Raw genomic sequence first — 26885 nt, 5'->3', positions numbered from 1 at the left:
AAAAGCAATAACAGAAGGTAGAAACACAATAGGAATACCAGCTTTACTGTCCCCGATAAGCTGACTATGTGTGTCAGAGGATGTAGACATTTCATTGGCCTTTAGAGCGCACAGAATACAGTGAATAATATGGCCACTGGGGTTAAATAATCAGTTTCTGATGTGCTCTGGTCTCTGTCCATGTCCTCTCATCCTCTCAGCCTCTCGCAAGGTTTATTTTCTGGAAGCTTCTAATGACATGCACCAACAATTCTTCAGAGATTTCTCTCAGGCAGCACCTTTACAGGAAATCATTTGGACAAAAGGAAAAAAAGAAACAACAACGACGAACGGGCTGAGGACGAAAATAAGATTATTTGGTTGGTGATGGAAAGAGACAACAGCACAATAAACAAAGGCTTGGTTGATGACAGCAGCGTATAATTTTAGAGATAAAATCGGATATGAGACATTTTAGGGTAAGAGCTGATTTTCACATTTCAGTTCCATCACATTGATTGGCTGAGAGCCTCCCCCTCCTTCTCATTTTGTCAAATTGCGAGTGTAATATTAACTCCAAACCATGGACTGTATATTCAGTGAACAGAGCTGATCAACGAAGTCAACGTCAGCCGGCATTCTTTGTCATGGCCAGCAGGGGGAGACTTCCGTGGCTGGAAAGAGTAGATGGATTCTACAGATGTTTGTACAGATGTCAAGGAAAAACGGCAGCACCTCTCCTGCTCTAATGTCTAAAAAAAAAAATGTGCTCGCTTCTGGTTGTAATGGGAGAAAATAACAAAAGCGAAGATTTCAACACAGGGATCCACAGAGATGACATCATATCCTGCACGGTCCGTACTGCTCCTGTCCACGTATCATAGAAGCGTACACACATTTCATTAACATTGACTGTAAAGAACATGTTTTCCAGGCATTGACATCCATTGAATTAGATTTATTGAGATAATACGGACATTTGAAATCTATGGTAGTCATCAGGCTTTGAAAACAACAGATACCATTAAAACATTGGTGCTGAACTCAGCTGCGTTGACCCTTATTGACTTGTAGTCAACCATAATTACAATGGTTTTTTTTTTAATTATTTTTCTGTTTTATTGTTGTAGCATCATCTTTTAACACATCAAGTCTTTCCAAAGAAGACTTGACTTCCTAACAAACTTGAGTAGCCAAACCCAACAAAGAAGAAACAGAAGATAGCTGCTCCGTAAGGCTCAAAATGAATGAAAATGCTTATGATCTCACTTGATCTTCAACACAGATATGCATCAAGAGTCCTTTGGCTCTTTGTGGCAAAAAAAAAAAAAAAAAAAAAAAAGGAGAAAAAGAAAACCAAAAACACAAAGGTTTCACGTCACATTATTTCATTTTAAGATTTTTTTTTTTCTGTTGTAATCCAGTCTTTTAGTCAATAAATATCTTCATGTCTTCTAGTCCATGGGAATACAATTACAAAGAGAGTTTCGGTGGAGTTCAGAGACAGCTACTGTTGATGCTGGATCTAAAGTCAGGAATCTTTTTTTTTTTGGGGGGGGGGGGGGGTGGGATTTGTAGTCTTACATGATGCTCCTTTCCTTTAATTCAGAGGAATGTCTGTGATTAATGTGTTTGTTGGTCCCTGGCTTCCACAAATCCTCCAAACACATGATATCCAAAAGTCCTCTGGTGTTGGTCAAATAAACATCGTTCCAAATAAGATCATCCCGGAAACAGACGACTATCGTGTGACCTAAAAAGACAGAGAGAAAGCAAGAAAACAGTTAAGAAAAGTGTTGTGAGTGGTGTGTATGTGCGCTGAGGATAAAGAAGGATTGGACTCATTATTGATGACAAGTCGTACTTGTAACACTCCCCAAACCAGTGCTATCTGACATGCAGTATGACAGGAACCACCGGGAGAGGAGGGCAAATAATCACACCCTCTTTCCTTATTCCACTTGATACAACTTTAGCACAGTGTCGCAACATAAAATAATCCAATTTGAGAAAAGAGAAATGTCCAAATAGCTTTAAATTAAGAGGATCCCGTCTACAACATTAAAATCTAAATAAAATCGTTCTCTGTAATATCCAACATATCTGAGAGTGGGTGTCAGGCTTTTCAAATTTCATATTATTTTCATGAATGAATAATCAGATTAATCGGATGTGTAATCTTGTCAGATTATTTTCAGATGAATCAACTGGCTGATAAAATCTCATGAGATAAAGAATAATTCTCAGTTTCTGAGAACCCAAGCTGACTCAGACAGATTACTTTGTTCAACCAACAAGCCTTAACCCAGGCGAGCAGTTGACTACCATTATTTATCTCTGTATAGACTCAAGGAGCCTTCGTGCTTGATGTACTTTACAGATGCACAGCAAGAACATGCACATTCTTTCATGTACAAGTATTTTTAAATCATGTCTCTTATGGAGGTATATTTATTCATTCATTCATTAAGTTGTACTATTTTATAACCTGACCGGCACTATTTGATTGTCTTTTTATGGAAAACTTTTTTTTTATTTAAATGTATGCAAGCAAAAAAAGTTAAATGGAATTTTGAGAATGTTAAGTGCATATCCATTTCTTCTTATTTCTATAAAAGGTCAAACGTGTACATAGGGCGCCATGGCTCAGGGGTAGAGTGGCCGTCTAGTAACCGAAGGGTCTCTGGTTCGATCCTTGACCCCGGTGACCATGTCCAAGTGTCCTTGAGCAAGATACTGGACCCATAATTGCTCCTGATGAGTGGGTTGGTGCCTTGCATGGTAGCCTCTACCATCAGTGTGTGAATGGGTGAATGAGATGACGCTGTAAAGCGCTTTGAGTGTCGCTAAGGTAGAAAAGCACTGTATAAAATTGAGTCCATTTACATACGGCATACAGTTATTGTATATTTCTGGGCTATCATATCCTTCATCTCTTTTCCTAACAATGCTTTTGAGCAGCTGTAATCTGTTAATTTCCACATTGCAGGATCAATTATATCTCGTGTTACCTGCTATCTATATTGGTGTGCAGAAGCCAGATTTGTCAGCTGATTAGCAAATATTAGCATGCTTAAACTTTAAACAGTCAGTGATGATATTAGCCAAACATCTGAACAAATCATCAGTCTTTATTAGTATGCTGACTTTTTTTTTTTTTGCACAGTTTATTTTGTCTAATTAATAATCAAGCTCAACAACATTTTTGTTCTATAATGAAATTATGGCTTTCACAGCATAACAAAAACTATCAGGCTACTTTTTTTTTTTAACATTGAACTAAAGTGTATGGGCCAACTGTGTGACAGGTCCAAGGTGTGTTTATTCCCAGCTGGCATCCCCTGACATCTGTGGTGTCACACAGCAAAAGTGAGAAGACGGCGGGCAGTCAGCAGCTGGAAGTCAGACATAATGCAACGTGCATCATGCTCAAAGATTTCCATGCAAACAAGAGGGGGGGGGGGTGTATTATTATTCATGATGGCATTCTGCTAGCATAAGTGTTCTCAGATGTTTTCATGAATATTAATCTAACGGATTGAAAGATGCAGTTTGTACTATTCTCACTTCACACAAAACTCTAAGATATTCTAGTAGGTGAATGTTACTTCTTATTGGCTCGCCCATAAAAGCACCAACAACTTTTTGACGTGTCCTCTGCCTGTGATGTAGAAGGCGATATTCACACCAACACTCACACACACACACACACACACACAGTGAGAGAGATAAATGCGTGAATATTTGCACATCGCTGTCATTTAATTAGTCTGTTGGCAGGGTCTACCCAGTTCAACCAACGAGGGGTTCACTGCACATAATCCAGCTTCCGAGCAATACAGTTCTAATATTTGTGAAAGTGGGATATTGCTTTTTTCTCTGCAGTAGAAGATGGAGCTTGCTGTGTGGGGAGGCACAATTTAATTTTCACTTCCATGTGTTAGTCCTCAGGAATCATGCAAGTGACAAAATATGATGATTTGGTCTTGCTCCTTGTTGAAGCAACGGGCGGTAGACATACAACACATTCATGCATGCCATGTTATTTGGTCACGACAGTATCGGACGCCGACTTTTGATGTGGCGTCAAAAGCATTTACAAGTCTACGGTCGTGCTGATAATTGATTTGCTGATCATTGTTAAGTAAATGTGCATCATTTATGTCTTACCATCAAAGAAAAATATCATAAAACCAACAATAAGAATATGTTTAAATTAAAGAAATTGTTTGAAAGAGAATCTACAGAGGGGAGATCTTCAGTATAAAAAAAGAAGAAAAAAAAAGGGGGTTAGCAGCACCAACACAAACATGCAGCACAGTCAAACCTCGCTAAAGCAATGAGCATGCCGTGGTGTTGCGCGTGTCCCTGTGAGGGTTATCAGTGAGTAAACACACAAAGGGGAATCTGGACAGCAGAAGGCAGCTCCTCGGGGGGGTTTGATGCTTAAGCTGCTTTGGGGTGACAGACCACACTTGACTGGGCAGCTGTAGGTTCAAAGTCCCATTGAAAAAAACAACAACAAAAAAGACCAACATGTTCACTTGTGTTTCGTACCAGTCTTAATGAAAAAAAAATTCACATGCAAAAAACAATCGTGTGGAAAACCTCTATGAGGCCATAGTAACATCTGTTATAATATAATATAATATAATATAATATAATATAATATAATATAATATAATATATTCACTAGTTTCAACACATTTTACATATAGAGACTAGAAGTATGGCGATTGCTCCAAAAATCATAAATTGCATGATCAATGTCAGCCTCCACCAAAGTCTTAATAGGCTATAAAAAAGAAACAGTTAATCAAATGATTTAGCTTCTTAGTTTCAGGCAATCCAACACCTAAACATCTCACACCATCTTCCAGCTTTTGAACTCTCTGGATAATTTTTAATCACTATATTTATAACTGACACTGAGGTGGAAAATAGAAGGTAACACAGCTTTGCTCTATTTTAGTGATGCTTGTTTGTAGGGAACAAGGAAGCAACTGCAAAAGTGCACGTTTATTTTAGGGTTAAGAGCTGATTAACCCTCGAAAAATCTAAAATTTCATACAGTTTCATATCTCAAGAGTGATTTGAAGCAGATTTAACACAGGAAACCATCTAATTAACTGTAAACTTTTTTTGCTCTTAAAATCATATTTAAAACCACATGTATGCATTTTCATATCCGAATCTCTCAATTATCTTCACATCAAAAAAAAAAAATCGTTTATGTAGTCACATGGCGCTGAATCCCATTTTGAATACATGTACCGATGAGTTAATACTCTGAATAAAAGTACCATGTAAACAGGAGTTTCTGGTTATTAGCATTAGGTTATTGTCGGAGTTTTAGACAGGAAGTCAAAAGGCTTTAGTCGAGTCACTGACGTGCAGTGAGTTTTTGCTACATTTTGCGCCTCATACGGGAGTTAAACTGCATGACGTCTGCTTAATGTAAGCTTATGCAAGCATTCCAAACTACTCTCAAAGCTCAGTGTATGGAAATAATAGCAAGAAAACACACAAAATACACTATGGTGGCAATAAGTGGGAATCTCAGACTGTGCTCTCTATCATGCACACAGGATATGCATGGAATATTCTTCTTGCAATTCATGAAGTAAGGTCAGAAGTCGGATCATTGCAGTCCGTGTAATCATAGTCAATGTGTTCACGTGGTCACGGGGAGTCAGACATTGCACCTTAGGTAGAAAAGGGAGAAATACGCACATAATGGTAGAAATGAATAACTGCATTTCAAGTTCCCAGACATTATACAGTACATTAAGACTGGAACACTTTCCTTTCTACATATATGTAGGTGCAGGAATGTCCAGGCCTTTTTTGTTTGTTTGAAAGAAATCTACCTCTGACAGCTATCCATCACCAACACATTCTCAACAAGCATCACAGCACCTGTCAAGTGGAAAAGCTCTGTTGATCTTTTGCCTTCTGTCCTCTGATTGATAGGAAGTGAAAAGCAGGAGCTGCTGGGGCTACAATTCCTGACATTACCGGCAGGACTATAAAACGAGCTGCTCGTGCACGCACAGGCAAAGGGGGAGCGCAGGAGGAGACGAGGAAGGGAGGCCTGCAGGGTGTGAAAGATTTCTGATTTATTGATTTGACTTCATCATGAGGTGAAACAACACCATCGTTTTTTATCAACAATGCCACTGCTGGACATCAAAGACGGAAGGATTTATAGTCCCGTATGGAATACATACAACTGAAAGGATTGTTTACACGGTAGGTTTCCATTCTGAGGAAATACGATGTCAAAGCCACCTTTGAGGACCCCACATGACTTGTGACTTGCAAGAAAAAGTACTCAAGTCTCAATTTTTCAAACTGGTAAAATGACAGAATGAATAGAGCTTTGAAAAAGCTACTTAGAACGATGATTATGAGTCTAAATTGGACTCTTTAAAGCAAATTGTCCAAGCAAAAGTATTCTTATTTTTGTTCCATTACAAACACAAAATATGTCTTTACCTTTGTTAATTTCTAGATTTGGAATACTTAGAGTTTTAAAATCAGTGGTTTCAATTCAAATAGAACATCCAAATTCAATTCAATGTGAATTGTGTTTCTTTGTTACATTGCACATGTTGTTTCTTTGTTGCATATTGATGGTATTCTATATGTCCTTGCTTTCTCTATTTTCATATTTCTTCACAGTTATATTGCTCCTATTTTGTACATTTCCTTATGTCTATATTGCGTGCTGCTTATTTATTTATTATTTATCATTTCTTTGAAGCTCTATTTTTGCTGTCCCTCTGCTGCTGTTAACGCCATACCTTTCCCTGCTGTGGGATTAATAAAGGATTATTTAATCTTAAATAACTGTTCAAAGAGCTAAAGACCTCACAGTCACTACATTATAGCCTGACTTGTGAGCCTGAACTCAATCCTCAGCAGAGCCTCCCATTCATAACTCAGAATGATGTTAACTGTCCTGGAAGTTTGACTACAGAGCCCTCGAGAATTTGCAAGCTGTTCCTCGCTGGTTCTTTGTGGGAGGCAGCCAGGCCATGGGCATGGAGGGACCCCTGCTGACTCCCAAATCAAAAAAGAGTCGAGGTTCTGACGAGTTCTACTAGCCACCTGGACCCCTGCTTGTCTCAGCCTCTGTTTCTGCTTTCCTGTGGCTGTGTGAGAGGGCATGAATTATTAACCCAGCTAAAATAAAAAGCTCTGCTTCGTCCAAGCCTCCTGTAGCCATGAATAATGGAAGAGGTAGCTCAACTACAGGCAGTTGGTGAGTCAAACACTGGGCTGTGAAGGATGGCTAACACCCCCCCACCCAACCCCTCAACCACCACCCACCCACGCACGCACACACCCACCCACCCACACACACACACACACACACACACACACACACACACACACACACACAAAACCTCATCTACCTATACCACTTCAGGTCTACCACACCCTGAAACCTAAAACACATGTCCATATAACATCTATAGAGCTCAGGTGTTGTTATATTCTGAGTCCTGTCCTTTCTAGAGACTGCAGAGCTGTGCGCACACGCACACACACACACACACACACACACACACACACACACACACACACACAAACCTCAAACACACATACACACACACACACACACAAAAATAGACCTGTGAAGTTAAGGGGTAATAAGTCAAAAATGCCCCAACAAAAATCTAAAGATGGTGGAACACAGACTTCAAACATAAGAGTAGTTCTGAAGCAGAGGTGCTGTTGTATCAGAGAAAACCTCAACAATCTGTCATATTTAGTAGCGTCAGTAGTGAATAGAGAATAACAAGAAGAGAAATACGCATACAATCTATCAGGAGAAGTGGAAAAGAACTGATGAGGTAAAAAAAATAGTTTGATCTCAAACACTAGTGATGGTGGGTAAAGGTTTAGCTGCATCCAACCAATTTATGAGAGCTAATCTGAACCATCTGACAAATATCCAAACCCAACCTGGGGGGTCTCAGGTCAAGCAGCATGTCTCCACCAAACACAGGAGCGCAGCAAACATCAGGGGCGTTATGGGAAAGACGTCGGTCTCGATGTGACATCAGCTGAGCGTTTGGACAAAGACCTGTTGCCCCATGTCAGTATAACGGATGTGATCTGAAGTCTTAGTGCAGCAAACAGAGTGCCGACAATATTGCTTCAATATCTCAGCACTCAAATATTATATTTGTATGTATACACATCCTGGGTGTGTGGCGATTCTGTTCTCATCTAAGAACAAACCCCAGATTATAAAACATGAATTACTGTCAAAATTATTTGTAAAAACTGCAGGTGTTAAAAAGGAAATCCCTCCACAGAATGATGATCTCCTGCTTTGTTGTGCCTTAGTTTTGCTACATGCTGGCACTTTTGAAGCCGTATTTAAGCCTGCGCTGACTTTTCAAAGGACCCAACTCAAGCCTGCTCTCTCTACAGCATTAATAAATACATGTGAGCTGGATTTCTGTCACTGACAGCATTCTGTGATGTGATCCTCCACATACTCCCTTTTACAACTTTTAACGATGAACAAGAACCCACTGGTGTACAATCACACAGTTTATTACACAAGACATCTATTTACAAAGATATCAGAGCTTTGCGTGCACATCTTATCAACCACTTAAACCACAAACTGGAAATTTCATTCTATACTTATTTGTTTATCCATGCGCAGAATTTTTGCTATCAGCCTATAGTGTATTTGTCTTATTATTTTTCATGTGAAATGTGTGACACATGTTCTGTCAACCCTGTAATTCAGGGTGAAATTATACAGTAGGTCCATGCAGGAACAAGACAAATGTCTTGTTGCATATATTCATGCGGTACATCATGTGTTTTCATGAATAATTTTGACATTAAATATTCTGCTTTGTTGTTGGGCTCTGTCTTACTACAAGCTTTGTGCTACAGTCCCTCTGGTCCGGAATGATTTTCACTTTTGAAGTTGCGCATATTCCCCAGTTCAAACTCTGTTTTAGTTACTTCCTGTTTTATTTTGAAACAACTTCCCTATTGTGTCATGGTTTGCTTTATTCCTGCCTCGTGAGACTTCCTATCTCTATTGTTGTGTTCTCCAGTGTTTCATTGGGTAATTAGTCCCCCTCAGCCCAGCTGGGTTCTTATTGTTTCTTCTCCAGAGAACTAATCTCATTTAATTATCACCATTTAGGTTTCTATATACAATGAAGAATGTGCACTTTTTCATCTCCAATACCAGGTAAGTAGGAAAATACACAAACATGCTTGTTTGCCTCACAGTTAATTCTAGTTCCCTACAAAAATGTCCACGATCACCACGTTTGCCGGCTATTTCATCCTTCAACTATGGTATTTAGTCCTCTAGCACTGCACAGTCCAACAGTTTGTCAAAACACAGACAGTTGAACTCAACTGATGTGTTCCCTCTCCTGCAAGCCACCTATTCACTGACCCGCCACTGTGAGTCACATTTCTCTTACAGGCCGATAAAAAATCTAAATAAATAAAGAATTCTCAATTCATACTACCTCGTTAACCCTGTGAACCCAAAGGTTTTCAAGGTAATTTCACTATCTTTACTTCTGAGCTTTTCTTTCAGTCATTATGAAGGCCAAACGTACCTTTTTTATCAGTTGAATCAAAATCTGGTCCACTTTCCGTCTTGATGCAACTCATTTGGGGAGGTACAACCGTACACTGGTGCTAACCAAAAGTAGACCGGGAATGTGTGGAAGAGAAGTTCTCTGGCTGCTTTCAGAAGACTCAGGTGGGGTCTGTTTGAGTTGAGAATATAATCTGACCTTCGTCCACAACTAACTGTGTACTGCGCAAGTTTGATAAAATAAACTTTACTGAAGAGATGCTCCAAGTTGGCAATTCGCACCAGAGCAAACAAACTGAACCAATTCATACATGCTGTATCTGGTCTTTTTTTCCCTGAACTGTGTGCTACAGTATGTGCTGTGTGTGCTGCTCCTACAGGAATTGAAATGATTCTTCCGTTTTTTTGGGCTTCTGTCTACTCATAAATACAGATGCATGAATGAAACCCACCTTGGTTGTCTTAACTTTATTTCCTGTACTGCAGCTCCATCCTTTGAGATCTGGCAGCACTTTACACTCTTCCCCATCCATGCAGGGATGCATCTGGCACCACCACTTCTGTGCAACTATGGACGCTGTGAGAAAAATGAAACAAACAAAACCATAAAAAGGCTACTGGAGGCAATTAACAGCATGATGTTTGAAGATGTAACCTGCATCTGCCCTCACTGAAGTAACAACAAGTGCCATCAGTTTCTATCTACATCACAGTGATTGAAGACAGCGTCTTCTGATCTCTTGCTGACAATAGAGACCCATCGGTCTTTCCCCAGGTGTAGTTTCAGGGCTGAATTACAATGTCAAGGTGGTGAGTGTTGTGAGCAGGTGGAGTATCGAGGAGGGTGTGATGTTTGTGTGTGGGAGGGGTGATAAAGCAAGCAGCAGAGGTTGGTGCGCCAAGGTCTAACGAGCCTCTCAGGAGGACCACAGGGTTAGAAACGACTTTCCTTGACATATCTAAAGTGAAAGAGAACTGTCAAAATGGAGGAAGCCCCTGTCAGAGCCATTCCAGGGAGAAGAGGAGTTAGGGATCGATTCACCTTTAACAGAGGCCACATTTGACATGATATTAAATGACCTGGCCTGCTGTCTGCTCCACTGAACTGATATTGCTTCAACAGCTGACAAACGCTGGATGAATGAGCTGGCCGGGGATTCGATTTTTTAAGATCATCAAGCCTTTGGGACATACTTGAGGAGCATCATGAAAACCTGCGACATATTTTTTCCATAAAAATCCTGCTTTACCCAAATAAAATGAGCATAGAAGGAAAAGCAGCAAGTGTGACAGTTTTGCATCATACATTTCCCCCCAATCAAAAGTCATCGCCAGAACCGTGAAGAGAAGTTTGTGGCGTACCATCTACACAAGATGGAGCCGCTCTTGTTGTTCCCGCCACCTGTCCAGGGAAGCAGGAGCATTTGACAGTCTGGGATCGCTCCTCAATCTTGTTCTTGTTGCAGCATCTGTGTGCAGCGATAACTTCGCAGGTTCCAGCTTTCACATGAACTGGAGAAAAAAAACAACGCACACACAGTTAGAATGCAGACGTTTTTCTCACCTCGACAAACTGCACTAATATGCTTCTTAAATATTGTTTCAAACTGGTCATGTTTTTAAGCTGTTTATATTGTCGATAAATCCCGCTTATAAAATTGATAATGTATCTCAGCACGGACTGACATCCCTGCAGTGTATGCGGCACAAAGACATACTTTTTTTAAATATATAAAGTAAAATATTTTAAAACAACAAATTTGTTCATCATAACTAAAGAATACCCAGTTCAATATTTTGGCTCCATGTTTTTAATAATAAGAAACTAGGAAAGATTTCTTTTCCAGGGGGAAAAGAGGCCAAGACAATCAGATGACCAGTATTCAGGTACAGTCCTTATGAAATACTTCATACATTAACACTGCAGATGTATTATGTCTATAAGTGTGACTTCACGCACAGCAGATACAAATTTTGTTCACATTTCAAATCTAAATCTCTGAGGTACATTTGCTTGAATTAGGTGATGATTAAATATAATCTACAACATTTTATTGTAATATCAAAAGTGTGTTCTTCCAAAAAAAAGCGCTTGTGATTTTTCTCTTCGCTCCTTTTGTGTGTAGTTTTGTGCTGTTTGTTTTTCCTGCTGCTTGCTGACCAGCAGGTGATCATGATTTGATTGGACTGCTGCCTCTACTCGTAGAGACTCTTCTCTCCTCTCACACTTGCTGCTGGGAATCTGACATATTGTAATGTTTCTTTGATAAAAAGATAAGAAAATGATGTGTTGAGAGCTTGTGAAGTACGCAGACCTCGTCTTTTTTTTGTGTGTGGCCTGCACCTGAATATTTTGTAGACGTGCATATATATGGTCTCTTTTCGACCTTGGACAAAAACGCAAATTTAACTGAATCTCAGTCAGTACCACTCTCATCCCAAACAATTGTAAATTGTAGAGTCTTGTGCAGGATAACAGGTATGTGGGTGTGGCTTTATTCAGGGGGCCTATATGTTGTACTAGAAAGAACATTAAACCTCTAAACAAAACACCGGGAGACATGATGTTAGTAGTAGTACATAAACGTCAATAGCTGCGAAGAATACGTAAGCAAAATACTCCAATTATAGTAAATGTATTAATTGTGAAAAAAAGAAATGTTTGATAAGTAGTCAGGAGAAGCGATGTTTTCAAGAACAACTACTGCAATTGGAACTACGTGGAGGGGGCATTTACAATAATTAAAGGGGAATCTAGGGCGAGGTGTGTGTTCGAGCGCGACCTCAGAGTGCAGAATGAACACCAGGAAGATTTTTTCGGGTGTCGTTGATGGTGAAAGTGCTGCGTAAAATTTGATAGGTGGTGAATGGAAGATGAGAGCTGAGTCTCATGGCTTGTCTGAGCAAACACTTACTGTTCAGCAAAAGAATCAACTGTACCATTAATTTCTCACATAAATCTCTAATGTTCATATTTTCAGTATAAAATATGTAGTGTTCCTCAGCAGCCACTAATATATAATGCATCCATATCCAAGGAGTCTCTTCAGAATGTATAGAACACACACAGTGCTGAGAAATGTTCAATCAATACAAATGCGTCACTGAGGAGGAGGAGGAGGAGGATTCCTGATTTGTCTATTGTGGTGGTGCACAGAAGCAGCTGGTAAAAATTTAATCCAGTACATAAATCTAGTGGAAGAGAAGGTCAAGCAAGGTTTCCTCAGTGGTCTGCCTCCATGTCTGCTTTAGTGTTAACACAGTCCTATGAGGGCATTTGAGTAATTTCTCAGTGCAGTCCAGTTTCAAACATCTAAACCAAATGGCTTCCTGAAATCCAGGTCATCCCCCAAGTGGAAGAGCCCAGCTTTGAACCCCAGTGCAGCCCCACCTGTCGACATATCACTGAGCAAGTAACACACTTAATCCAGTGACCCTGCACGCCAACCAGAGCAGGAGAGGAGAATTTCTCCTTTCAGGATATAGAACATGGAGCTACAAAATCATACAGAGCCCTGGAGTGGCCATTGAGAGGGAGAAATATGGGTGAGCTATATCTTATGGCTTTTTAATATATATATTTGTGTGTGTGTGTGTGTGTGTGTGTGTGTGTGTCCCTAATTTTTTTGTCTCCTCTATGGTCACTGCAGGTCTCTGTTAAGACACAAAGATGTCTTGAAAATGACTTAATCAACATCAGTAACAACTATTTTCACTGCAATTAAGTTGGAGCAAATATCAATACTGCTTTCTGTTTTATATTCATTACCTTTTCTGCATAGAGTCATCAGCATTCTCTGCACGCTTGTGCATTTACACGTAACAGCCACAATTGGATGGGTAAAAAAAAAAAGAACAAGAGCAAAAAGTTTTGACATTCCTTTCAGATAAGCCTTAATTATGCCTGTAAAGATTTTCAATTTGGATCTTGACTTGAAAATAGATTGAAGCGAGTTTCCATCTTCCCATTAACTAGCAATCCAGAAATCTCATCTACAACATTAAAAACATTTTGCCTCCAATCAATAAGGTGCTATTCACACACACAAAAGGCAGGACAACAATCGTTGACTGAGAGCTTTTCACCGAGCAGAAACTTACTGATGCAAAAACAGGTCAGTCTCCTTGCCCTTAATGTGATTATCTGTAAGCCACCATCCCGCCCTTCGGTCAAAGTTAATTTCCAAAGTTGAGATAGCTGGGATAGAATATTCACGCTTTGTTTAAAGAATTAAATGCGTGGACAATACAGCTGAGAGGGAGGCAGCTGAGGGGGAGGCATGGCTCAGGGGTAGAGAGGCCGTCTAGCAAGCAAAGGGTTGCTGGTTCGATCCTCACTTCCCCTGGAGACCATTGCAAAGAATCCTTGAGCAAGATACTAACCTGTCCAAGGTGTTCCCCGCCTCTCACCCAATGTCAACTGGAATAGGCTCCAGCCCCCCACCCCCACAGCCCTTAACAGCTACAGCATCACTGGAGGTGCAACGAGCAAAGACAATCGATGTAAAATCACCTGCTTAAGAAGGAAAACAACATGCATTCAGTGTCTGTTTCTACAAACTTGTATATGTTTATTAATTAGACACAAATCACAAATGAAACCTGCAACAAAAACATGCAGTGCAACATTATGATTCAATTAACCCTCCAAATGACAGCAACAAGAAACACAAGTCACATTCAAAGCTTATAAAACATCCCCAGTCTTATCTGTGCAGCTTCACTGCATATATGCTGTTGTACTCTACAACAAGAGGGAAGGGAAAACTACAGTAGCAGCTTGGTCTGGCCCGGCACTCTTGATTCATTAAAGAGTAGAGAGTTGGGACTGCCCGTGTGGAAGAAAGAGCTAATTAAATCTGGGGCTGGCGGCCAAGGTCGCTGACTCGGAGGCTGGACCCAAAACCACCATGCAGTGTGAACAGGATGAGAGGTCAGGGAGCAGGGCCTGGTGGTCAGAGTGAGCTGGCATTGATCCATGGAGAAGAAACAAACATTAACTGTACTGTAATACTGAGCATGAGGTCTAGCAGACCTTGGAAGCAGAGAAAGTGTATCTCACCACTCAGGCAACTGGTATAAAATGGAGAAAGCCAAAGACACTCTCAACTAGCTAATATCGGAAAATAACATTTGGAAAGTGAACTTAAAGTGATATTTCACCCAAATAATTTTTGTTTTTCAAGTACTCACAAATAGGTGTTTTAAGCTCACAAAGACTTATTTACCCTACAGTATTCCTTTTTTTTTTTCTTTTTTTGTGACTCCAGACTGCAGAAAGAGTAATCCACTAAAATGTAGCTTAAAACTAATGGCCACTGTCAGATTGCAACATATACAGCAACAAAAAAAACCCTCTGCCTGGTTACAAAACATGCAAACACAGAATAAGCCACATCTTCTTGAAGCAGCCGTATGCACAGTAATGCACAATCACTGTTATTTAAGCAAAAAACAAACTAAGAGCCACCGTGAAAAACCATGGACCAGCTTAAACCAGTTGGTTGAAGTGTTCACCCTGAACCCCCTAAAATGACTTATAAGATGCTGCTGTTTACATTTGTTGCAAATTCATGTTCTCTTTACATTGTATATTAGAGTTAATGACTATGCATCCATTTTCTACTGCTTTGTTAAGGGTCACGGGGGGGGGGCTGGAGCCTATCCCAGCAGCCTTCGGGCGAGAGGCAGGGTTCACCCTGGACGGGTCGCCACGCCATCGCAGGTCCAACACATAGAGACAGACAACCATTCACACTCACAGGAGTTAATGACTAGCCTGCTGCAAAAGAAGATAGATTATGTTTTCACCTGCATGCACCTGGATCTGAACCAGTGAAATAGTACGTGAACAATTTAATGTTTTCAATTCTGGGTTAATCATAGTTTAATAACACTCAGTTGTATAATATGTATATTCCAGTAGCTTGTTTCCTCAGACATCCTTGCAGTCAAACATACATGGGGACATATATTCATGAGCTGCAGCTCTAGGGAAGGTAGTAGGTCAACAGTTTGTTCAAGGACACTTTGACAATGGGGGATTGACCACTGAACCGTTGATTCTAGGGTTGTAAAATGGTCTGGCTAACCACCAGGGTGACCCTGTCATCCCACTCACTGTACACACCAGCTCTTCATTTCGTATCACTGCGAGCAACCAAGTGTGAGAGTTGTGAACACGCGTAGGTGAGAGGCTGTTTGTTTTCTTTATGTGTTGCGCGTGTGTGTGTATCCAGGCAAATGTGTAAATGGCTGGCAACAGCTGTGATCAATACACTTTTCTTTGCTCTTAGATTTCACTTAGGTCTGTCATGAGTTAGAATCACCCAGCACCCACATCCACACAGAGGAGAGATGAGATCCAAAGACAGGTGAAAGGACAGAGACCACTAATGAGAACTGGCACGAGGCCCGACCCCTGAGCCAATCAATAGCACTCTGAAGCAGAGCACTCTGCTTCAGGATCATATCCACTGATCCTTGATTGACCAATCCAATATGCAACCAGCATGGAGTCAGAATGGAAAACCAATGCTCTTCTCAAGAGCTCTCAGTGTGCTCAAACAGTTTGCCTTTTTTTTGTGTGTGATTTTTTTGTATTATTTCCTGTTTTATTTTGAAATCACTTCAAACAGCACTTCTCTTCTGCATCTCAGTTCTCTTTCTACTTCCTGTCTCTGTCTATCTCCTTTTTTTGTGAGATCGCCTGCATCTTGTTAGTTCATCAGTCCACATCGGCCACACGCCGCCTCATCGTGTCTCTCATCCAATCAGCTCCTTCCCTCTTGTTCTCCTACCTGGATCTTGTTTTGTCTTTCATGGCGTTTGTATTTTACTCTGCTTTGCTGTCATTGCTCTGAGTGTTCATTCCATGTCTGTTCACTTTCAAGAGTTCGTATTTTCTTCTTGAGATGTTGCATATTTAGATTTTGTTTTGTATTTGGTGTATTAAAGACCCAGTCCTTTAATTCCAGCCTGTCTCCATCACTGTGACAGCTGTAAATCTGGTCTTACACTGGTTGTGTGACACTGATGAGTGTGTTGACTTTCCTAAAATTAAATTAACTGAAGTAAAGAGCTGAAACATTGGAAGAAATGGAAATTGAATCTTCAAAGCAGAAAAAAAAAAAAAACTAAGCCCCCTTTATCTCAATCAATATTGATCCAACTATTTTTTGGGGCTTGTTTCTCTCACGAAATCTGTCCACCGTGGTGGACTATTGCTACGCTAACACAACTGTGATTGCAACAAACAGAATAACATCACTCTCACAGATGAATAAGCATGTTTGTGCTGCTGATGGCTGATAACTGAAACTCATTAGCTTTTACCAACAATAAGTAGACGATCAATCATTTGGAAGTGTCAGCATCGGGTTTTGTTCTTTTTTTTGTGGTTCTGCCTAACATTGTTGGAGCTGTGTGCGCTTTCACTTTATGACTTTTGGGGGGAAGGGTAAATGAAAGAACTTTGGAAAGGTGAACGTTTTGCTATGTGCTGATACTGCAGAAATACAGAAAAACATTTTGTACAGACTGTAAAAAAAAAAAAAAAGTCAACCAAAATTCAACCAGCAGTAATTAACTGTAACAGCTAAAATTATCCCTGGAAATCTGCTGAGGCTCATAGCTGACCTACACAGCTCTTAGGTACTGATTAGTTCATATTGAAGCGTCCTACAAAAACAGGAGATTAGCTTGTGTTGGAACACTTTTTAAGGGCCAGTACACAACCTCATTCTAACACTCGTTCCTATCTTTCAAGCAGTGACACACAGTGGAACACTGTATGATAAAGAATCAGAAAGATGAAAGGAGATAACAGACGGTACTGTAACTTACATCTGCAAAGACGTGCTGCTGATTTGCACGGCTGAGAAATGGAAGTTTAATGCCAAGCCGAAAACAATTCACAGATCTCAGATACAGCTATAAAAAGCAAGTTGTCCAGACTCAAACTCAATCTCGTCACAAGCACAGAAAGTCCTTCAACGATCCTCTGGGGAATGAACCTTTTGGCCAGTACCGAAACTTTTTATTGGATAAAGTGCTCTCCTGTTGTTGCAGAACTAATCATAGCCTAACTAGTTGTAATCAGAGGTTAGCAACAGGTCACATTCATCTACTACATCAATCAAACGATTGATGTAACATGCAGGTAGGGAGGCTTGAGGAACAACACAATGTTCAGCCTGTCAACTGTGTTTATCAGCTTCACCTGGGCAGTCAAGCACAAGAACAGTAATAGAAGCCCAACAGGGGATACATGAAAAACACAGTGTTCATTCGAACACCACGACATTCCAGAATCATAAATAACTCATGCTCCAAGTCATTTGTCACCACGACAGTGAAGTTGTGACACCACCACTCCTCTACATGTATTATTAAGTCCTAAAAGACATACAGTCATGGGAGTAATCTTCTCAGTGGAAGAGTTCTAAGAAGCAGAGCAGGTATATTTAGCCTGTGAGATGCATCCATCCATCCATGCATTTTCTATACCGCTTATCCGTTAAGGATCATGGGGGGGGCTGGAGTCTATCCCGGCTGACATTGGGTGAGAGGCGGGGTTCACCCTGGATGGGTCGCCAGTACGTTGCAGGGCCATCAAGAGCAATGAAGGGTTCAGTGTCTCGCTCAAGGACACTTCAATATGGTCACCAGGGGAAGTGAGGATCGAACCAGCGACCCTTCGGTTGCTTGACGGCCACTCTACCTCTGAGCCACGCCGCCCCTCCTGTTAGATGCGTTCCACAAACAATGGAGGTAGTATTCTGAGTGCCAGTTAGCACATTCACACCATATTTTTGCATTGATGATTTTTAAAAATTCTTCCACTTCTGTACCAGAGTGCATCGAGGCCTATATTTTTTTCTGTGAGAACAATAAAGAGAGACAAAATTCTATTCACACCAGTGATCAGCAATGAAAGATCTCTGACCATCATGGCAATACTGTGGCCTGCAGTTGATATCAAATGAATATGAACTCACAAATGCAGACAAAATCTCATTTGAAAATTTTAATGGCAAATGCTTTAATGCCAAAGCAGTAAACAACTTCAACTCAGCTTGAAAATATTAATAGTCTTTTGGAGGACGGTGTTTATCAAAATTTGGTATTATTTGCTAAATATGAGAATTTCTTCAACACTATACAGCCCCACAAGTCTGATTTATTCAAAATTCTTCACTACTGATATTTTGAAGGTATGATAAATACTTTTAGATGATAAATATGACATTATTTTCAGTGAACAGCTATTTATTTTTTTTGTCATGTCACTGTTACCAGAGGATATCTGAGCTCACCCACATGGATACATCACCTCTGCATCACAACCTAAAAGTACTTCTTCAACGATGAATCATTTATACATTTTGCTGCATGTCATCTGTAATACACACTGTAAAATGACCCTCAAATATTTCAACAAATGCACAGTAAAAACTAGTGAGTTTCCTTTAAGTAGCTTTGTGGTTGTTTGAAATAACTGCTTCAAGATGAAGGCAAGAAAGACACAGCCTTGAATATCAATTACATGTTACATAACATCAGACAGGAAAATCTCAGATTAGGCTATTTTACAAACTACACCACTCTTCATCGACATGAGAGCAACAAAATCGGGGAAAAGGGCAAAAAATGAAGGATCTCTTTATTAGCTACTGGGATAAGACAGAGGAATCAATACCCAGCAAGACACATAATGATTATTAGCTTTGTACACGCTCATACCTGTTTGAGGAGCTGATATTATATGAAAGAAAACATAACTACAGAATTGCATCATGGCTCAAACAGTTCAATAGTTAAACCAATTACTTGAGTACTTGTATAGCAAGTCCCTTCCAGAACTGAAGTAATCAAGAACCTGCTCACATGAGAAGCCAAGATCAGACAAGTACACTTGACAGACCTCAGTAACATATCACAGGAAGTCAGATCAACTGTCCAAAACTGTTCAGTTGAATTAACATCAAATCAAATGCTATTTTTTGGCTGCCTTGTTGACATGAACAGATGTATCAGCCTGACAGGAAACAAACTTCTTTATCCTCTGAGGCATGAGCTAATACGTCGAGCATCAGTAGGTTTTCACCACAGAGGGATAGAGAGCAAAATATTCAGTGTGTATTTTCAATCCAGCTTCATGCAGGGCACTGCCGGTCTACCTTTTTCAGTCACCGAATGCAGAGCCAGATAAAAACACTGGAAACAGCAATGTCCTGGCCACAGGCCCAGACCACAGAATCAGCAGCAGCCATAAAAGCAGAGGTTGCAGGCTGCTCAAAAGAAACTTCCCTCCTGAAATTGTCATTTTGGCCAATTCAAACGCACCTAGATGCCGAATAAAACTACCTACAGCATATTTATGTGGTTAAAGTGTTGCTGCATGAACAACTAAAGCAGTAATTAATGGAACCTTATTAAAAATAGATGCAGTACAACAATTCAGGTGGCTACATTTGAAATACACTGTTGGTAGGTCTGTGGTTTGCTGCTACACATCCATTCCTTACACAGTAAAAAAGACTTACGTTTTGGTCAACCTGGGTGGTGCAAATATTCCTCATTTTAAAAGATTTGTAACAATTTCATGTTCCACCACAACTGCCTCACATCCAGCTGTGATGTCACAACTCTGCGTGCTACGACTTAAGTAATTACAGCTAAGCACTTCTTTTTTTTTTTTTTTGGTTGGAGGTGGTCTGCTGTAATCCATATTTTAAGGGTCAGCAATTTCAGTAACTGGAATGGGATTAAATTTTGCACAGATGCTGATAGTCTTAAGAGGATGAATGCTAGGGATCCTTTAACATTCCCCCTCGCTCCATGAGGAGGTCCAGCCTTTATTTTGACCAGTAAGGAATATTATTGTCCGTCACACTGTGCTGTAGTTCAGGTTTAACAAGCTAATTTACCAAAAAAAAATGTTAACGTATAATTAAGCTATTGCAGATGGTCTTATAACTATGAATACACGTCACTTGAACTCCAGTACGAACTGACTAACTATGACTGAAAAAAAAACATAATAATAATATTTTTGGCTAAAACTGAACACAAAAGCAATTTCAGTAATACCACAAAAAAATTCCTTCGAATTTGGAACAATTTTTTTACAAAAACGCCAAAACTGTATTCTAGACTGTTAAAGAACATGTTTCTTCTCAGGAAACTGCCATTAGTCCGGTTTATTTATTGGACCTCTAGCTATCCAACCTCTTCCCCCTGAATTAGAAACCTCTTCCTCTGATAGTTCACCATAAGTTAAATTGCACCAAAAAAGAAATATAAAACCTTTATTCTAATCCTTTTTAACCTTCCCTCTAACCCTTCCTCCATACAGTATATTAGGAGCCTGGCAAGCAGATGTGAACTGGACCGGCTGGTTGAGACATAAAACAATGAAGTGATAATTCAATTTTAAAACAGCATGAACTAACTGTGTCCCATTACATCAAAAAAAGGCTGATATGAGATGTTTTGGTAGGAAGTGAATACATCCATCCATTTTCTATACTGCTTATCCGTTAAGTGTCGTTGGGGGCTGGAGCCTATGCAGTTGACATGGGGCGAGAGGCGGGGTTCCCCCTGGACGGGCCGGCAGTCTGTTGCAGGGCCATCAGGAGCAATTAGGGGTTCAGTATCTTGCTCAAGGATACTTGGAAATGGTCACCCGGGGAAGTGAGGCTCGAACCAGCAACTCTTCGGTTGCGTGACAGCCTCTCTACCTCTGAGTCATGCCGCCCCCAGCAGTGATTACAGTACATAATATATTCACTGGTTTATTAATCCTGTGAGAGCAACCAATCCAAGAATGAAGCCAACCAAACCGAGCGTTTAACATAATACTATGGGATTAGAATGGAGAGCTACTGAAATAAAAGGTGAATTTGCCTGCTTATCTGACTTTATTTTGTCACGGGGTCAGCTTGCTGGGTGACAGAGCTAAATTTTGCTTTATTTCTTCATCTTTTACCCACAGAGGATGATCTTTGGAGAGGCAGAATATAGAAATAGACTTCCATTCCACAGTGTATGCTGTAGTGCTTTAGATGAAGTCCATGTCAGTACAATTCATCTGGCTGCCATGATGTTCGGAGCCCACCACGGACTGATTAATTGGAGTCCCTCAAGGAATCGTACAGTCTTATAAGTGAAAGGCCACTGAAGATATTAAATCCAGAGACACTGGTGGCAACAGCAGAGAGGCAGAAACACAGCCGTCTGCACAGAAAGTGTTGTCTCGACACCGAAAATGTAATAATGGATGTTCAGAGACGCCATCAAAGAATCATTACAGTATTTTTCTCATTTCATCAGAAGTGATTTTCTGCTGCCTTTAGCGGATGATACTGTTCCTGCATTTTTCAGAATCTCATTTTAGCACTGCAACATCTAGTCCACAAGGATGTTTTTTTCCTTTTGATCTCCTGCACTTTGTGTGTTTTGATATACGATGCAGATGCTGACGAACAGCCAGGGTAAGTGCCCCACAGATCTGGAATTTTTTTTCTTATCTGGACATTTCCTTATTTATTAAATGAATATAGTTCCTAAAGATGAGTCACATATCTAAGCCTACCTTAAAAATTCCAAAACACCTGCAACACTCTGTTTCATACTGACAATGAAGGCTACAAGCAGAGGAATTCTAAGGATGCGAACGATTTTTATGTGCTGACATAACATTTCTGCTAAAAATCTGCACCCTCCAGTACGGGGTGGAATACACATTTGCACTACACTGTGTATATATGCCTCATGCACCATATTATCCTAATTTCTTACATATATTCTTGATCTTTTTATGTCACTCTTCCACTGTTATATTTACATTCATATACATCCTTGACATACGAGCCATGGGGAACAATATTCTGATTACTTAACATCTGGCACATATGGTCTTCTGATAAATGAGGCTGATTCTCTCCCTCTCGTTACATTTCATCATTCCTTTTGGCTTTGTCTTTGTAGGTTTCAGTTTAGTGCCGCACATTGCGATGAACTGGCGACCAGTCCAGGGTGAACTCCAGACCCCCACCCACCCCCTGACCCACAATCCTTAACGGATAAGCGATATAGGAAATGGATGGATGGCTAGTGGGGCACATTTCCACTGGTTTGTAGAAATTCAGCACATTTTTCGCACATGTGAAAATGAAATCAATTTGCAATTATATAGTAAATGTAGGCTGGTATAAGTCATAGTAGCCATCTCAAAATCTGTTGGTTCTGTGTCTTCTCTCTCTCCACTCCTCTATTTTAACAGTGTGTGTGTGTGGGTGTAGTAGCAGGTTTCGTGTACTTAGGGTCTTTCAGTGAGGATGAGTAGTTAAGAAATAGGTTACTCCTGCTCATTTTGAGCTTTTATTGACAGGAGAGGTGAGGCTGCTACGTGATGTCAGCACAGTCTCATTATACAGCACATTTTCCTGCACTGTTTGAAAACAGCTATTTCTACGTTGGCAGGTTCCTTTCATCTGTAGTATTATAATAGTCTTTTTTATTTGAATTCTTATACCCTTTTCTTTGTGGGTGAAGCAGAGAAGCTTTAGCGTCTTTGCAATAAAAGAGGAATATAAGTGTAGAGGCTATATGAATAAGTAAATGTCTTTTTCAATAACCATAAAAGCACTAACAATTGTATAAGTGCACTAAAAGAGCACAAACCTCCACAAAAGTCTTTCAGTTCCTTGAGCAATTCATGAAAATATCCAGAGACAACACTACATGCTTAATGTCTGATGACAACACGCATTTCATGGGCCACTGTTTAACTGACATATTTGAGTACATTACAAGTGAGTGGTGATGTCGTCGTGCACAGGATTGTCCACATGGTTCACATGATGAGAGAAATGTGTTTAATCTAAGTTTTACAATGTAAGTAAACCCAGGAAAGGATGCTCATGAGACGGATCGATGAGGGAACAACACGCCACTCTGGAGTGAGTCATGAAAAAAGGCGGTGTTGTGCGCTTGCATCGTGGAAGTTTCACACTGTCAATTCTGCTTCATTCCCGGGTTTTGTTCCCACAATTTTGAGACTTTGTTCCCGCCTTTTTAAATTCATCACTGTACAGTCTCTTTTATTTTCATGGGTGTTTTCATATTTGGTCACTTTCAGAGCTCAAATCGAACCAAGAATATGTGCGGTACGAACACAAGGTGTTCCAGAGTCACTCGGACGAGGCATGTCCGAGTGACTCTAGGGCTGGAGTGGAGCAATAAGAGAAATGAGCTCTCTTTCAAGTGAAATGAATTTGTGAAGGCAAAAACGACTGAGTCCATTTTCTGTTAATCAACTTGAAAGAGACTGAGTTTGGTTTGCGTAAAGGGGATAAAATAAGAATTCATCCAGAGTTTCAATAAAGACAAATAATGATGTCATGCCTGTAGTTTGGTTGACTCAGTATGATTCAGTGCAAAAAAAAGGCAGCAAAGTTGCATTTTAAAATTGCTCTGGTTTGCTCTCACGCTGTCACTTTGTCAAGTGCACCAAACGACGTAAAAAAACATCATATGGTTACAATAGAGAGGCCACTGGGATCCTGCAGACATATGTTTAATTACGATGTGTCAAGCTGCTCGCAGCTGCACACTTCAGTTGGTGCTTTTTAACTTTTTTTGCTGCATTTATATGCAAGTTATCTTAAAATCACACTAACCTTTCACTCCCAAAACTCCTGCAAACATATCCGCGTTGTATTTATCAAAAAGGACCTGTGGCATCAAAGAACTGTCAACCACAGCATCGCATTTGATTGCTTTCGGGGGATGATACCATGTTTTTCAATTAACTGTTAAATGATAATTATGGAGGGTTTAATATCATATTGGTTTCTGAGTTTCATAAATCCAGTAATAAAAATAAATAAATAAATAAAACATTGTAAAACTAACATTGAGTTCCCACTCCAAACGAATAATTTCTGAGATGACTTGAAGGAGTCGTTGCTGATGTGGTTACCAGTGGGGGGTTGGGTGAAAGTACAACAAAAGAATAGCTTGAAATCCAAATAATTGTGCACCGCAGAGGTTTGGCTCCACTGACACGTCGATGTAAATTTTCCTTTGTAACAGGCCATCTTGATTGATAAAATTAAATGTCAACAAACCTTATTATGTTTCCTCAACCTTGTGTTATTATGTCATTGACATCCATCACTAACAACAACATTCTTAAGATAATGATTTTTAAGAGAATAATCAAGAGTCCTCTGTGCCCGGCTTCACCGTGTGGGCGTCGGGCGCGACAGAGGCAGACAAAGGAGAAGCCAGAGATCGTGCTCCCGTCTCTGATCTCTCATCTGACATGCACACAAGCTGGTTAACTGTCAAGTGGATGTCATGTCTGTTCTAAACAGCTGCCATCTCTGCTTTCCAACTGGATTCCCATGTTTTTCATCCTAAGCAGATGCTGTTGATGCTTTTCAGAGCAGAGTGGCTGGTAATTGTCATGAAAGGCAGAGAACTGGTTCATGTAAAAGTGAGACGAGGGTCCCCAGTTCAACTACACATTTTTGTTACAGAGACAGAATCTCGCTGATCTGAGAGGCGGACGGATCCATCTTCATTAGACAAAGGAGACAGAGGCGGTGTTAAAACCGGAGCATCAAGCAGAGGCTGAAAATAAGAAGAATGGTTTATATCGTCCTTTACATCGTAGCTTTTCTCCTTTAAGTCAAACTGCAATGTGATTACATTAACAATGCTGCTAAGTGAGAGGTTTATTTAGGCAGGTTCTCTAAATCATACTCTGGAAAACAATATTATCTTGTTAGTGGTGAGGCAGCCATCGGCACTGATCCCCTGTTGAATTGTGGGCCGCCTGAGGACACCATTAAAGGAACATCTGACCTGTCCACCCTCTGACACCCAATATAAATGTTCCTCTTTTTAATAGACCATCTTGCTGAAAAATATGTCGACAAACCTTCTTTTTTTTTGGGGGGGGGGGGGGGGAGTCATTTTGGGAGGACTCCAATGGTTCCACCCATTATACTTTATGCTTCAGTCCATTCACATAAACTTGATGCTCAGCCTTGGTTGCTGTTTTTATGGTCTGATGTGGACACTCTGCAGTGCATTTCATTCCTGAGGAGATGTGAGCCAGAAGGCAAAAAGTCATGGAGCGCAGCCGGAAGATGGAGGCAAGCACTTCATAGACTGCATTTTAGAAGCTTATATTTCACTTTATTCAGTCAGTATCCAGCCTCTAGTGAATAACTACCAGGCCATATAGCACAGTATTACTTAAAAAGAAAAGAGAAAACTACCCAAGGCTGAATGGCTGACTAGTTTCTCTCTGACTTCCTTCCCAACATGGCCTGACTACAGATGAGCACTCATAAATGTCTGTTAGGATTTATATTATCAAACTGCATGGAAAAGTGGTTTCAGGGGACAGTTGTTAAGGCAAATGTGTTAAATTTACGATTGGCGGTTGCAAATCTGTAATAGTAAGTACGGGGAATTATCGTTTAGAGAGGACATTACATTTTCCAGACATGTTCTCAGACAACTTGAAATAATTCTATGATACAATTTAGAGACAGATGTCGAGCTGTTTAAAATGCCTTCACTGGACTTAATGACTGCAGGAGCTACAACAACCAGCCCTCAGAATGAAAAATAAAATCCTGAGGATGAATACACATAGATCATGACACGTAACAAGTCTTAAAGGAAAACGATGGAATACTTGCATTTTGCCCTGAATTTCTCTAAAATGGCCTCATCCAGAAAAGAAATAAATGAAAATAGTTTCAATGTATTCAGGATGGATGACAATCAATAAAACCTTAATCACAATGGAATCCTAATCAAAAGAATATGCAGAATGTGATGCCCAGAAACAATTAGCATAGCTTCTACAGTTCCCCTCGATGAGTGCATCTGTCACGTAGTTGCTTAGTTGACCAGCCTGCATCTCACTGATCACTTAGTGCTGTGGCCAAACAACAGAAAGATTAAGTTAGTAACAGCCCCGAGTACAGAGTGCAAATTCATGCATTTCAGTAGGTTTCGTTCAAGAGTCGGCAAAGGTAAAAAAAATAAAATAAAAAAAGAGTGCCGAATGGGGAATTACAATTGCAGGTGATACACATAACCCCAAAAGGAACTATCTGCGTCTAATCTATAGATGTGTGAATAGGCAAGTGATTGCTGATCTTTCTTCCTGAATAAATGATTTAAAGGGTGATAATAAAAAAAAAACAATTTACTGGGTGATAATAACAATAGATATTACTAGATTGTCCCCTGTGCTGCATTTTCAGCATTTGTA

At 40.1% G+C, this 26885-nt stretch overlaps 1 protein-coding gene across 1 annotated transcript in view; it reads right to left on the bottom strand.

Annotated features, from left to right (window-relative positions):
* Positions 1-928: 928 nt before the first annotated feature.
* Positions 929-26885, bottom strand: part of tafa3a (TAFA chemokine like family member 3a) — a 92009-nt gene continuing 66052 nt past the window's right edge. Inside the window, exons 3-5 of the mRNA XM_086200844.1 lie at positions 10940-11089; positions 10030-10154; positions 929-1732 (exon numbers count right to left, since the gene is read on the bottom strand). Coding sequence (XP_086056970.1) covers positions 1721-1732; positions 10030-10154; positions 10940-11089 — 287 coding nt within the window. The 3' untranslated portion in view covers positions 929-1720. The remainder of the gene's footprint in view (positions 1733-10029; positions 10155-10939; positions 11090-26885) is intronic.

The sequence above is a fragment of the Aulostomus chinensis genome, chromosome 3 (genome assembly GCF_037954235.1).
Source record: "Aulostomus chinensis isolate RoL2024-O1b breed Wild chromosome 3, RoL_Achi_v1.0, whole genome shotgun sequence".
Classification (NCBI taxonomy): Eukaryota; Metazoa; Chordata; class Actinopteri; order Syngnathiformes; family Aulostomidae; genus Aulostomus; species Aulostomus chinensis.
The sequence above is the reverse complement of the archived record's forward strand: the minus strand, read 5'-3'. Positions and strand labels throughout refer to the sequence as shown.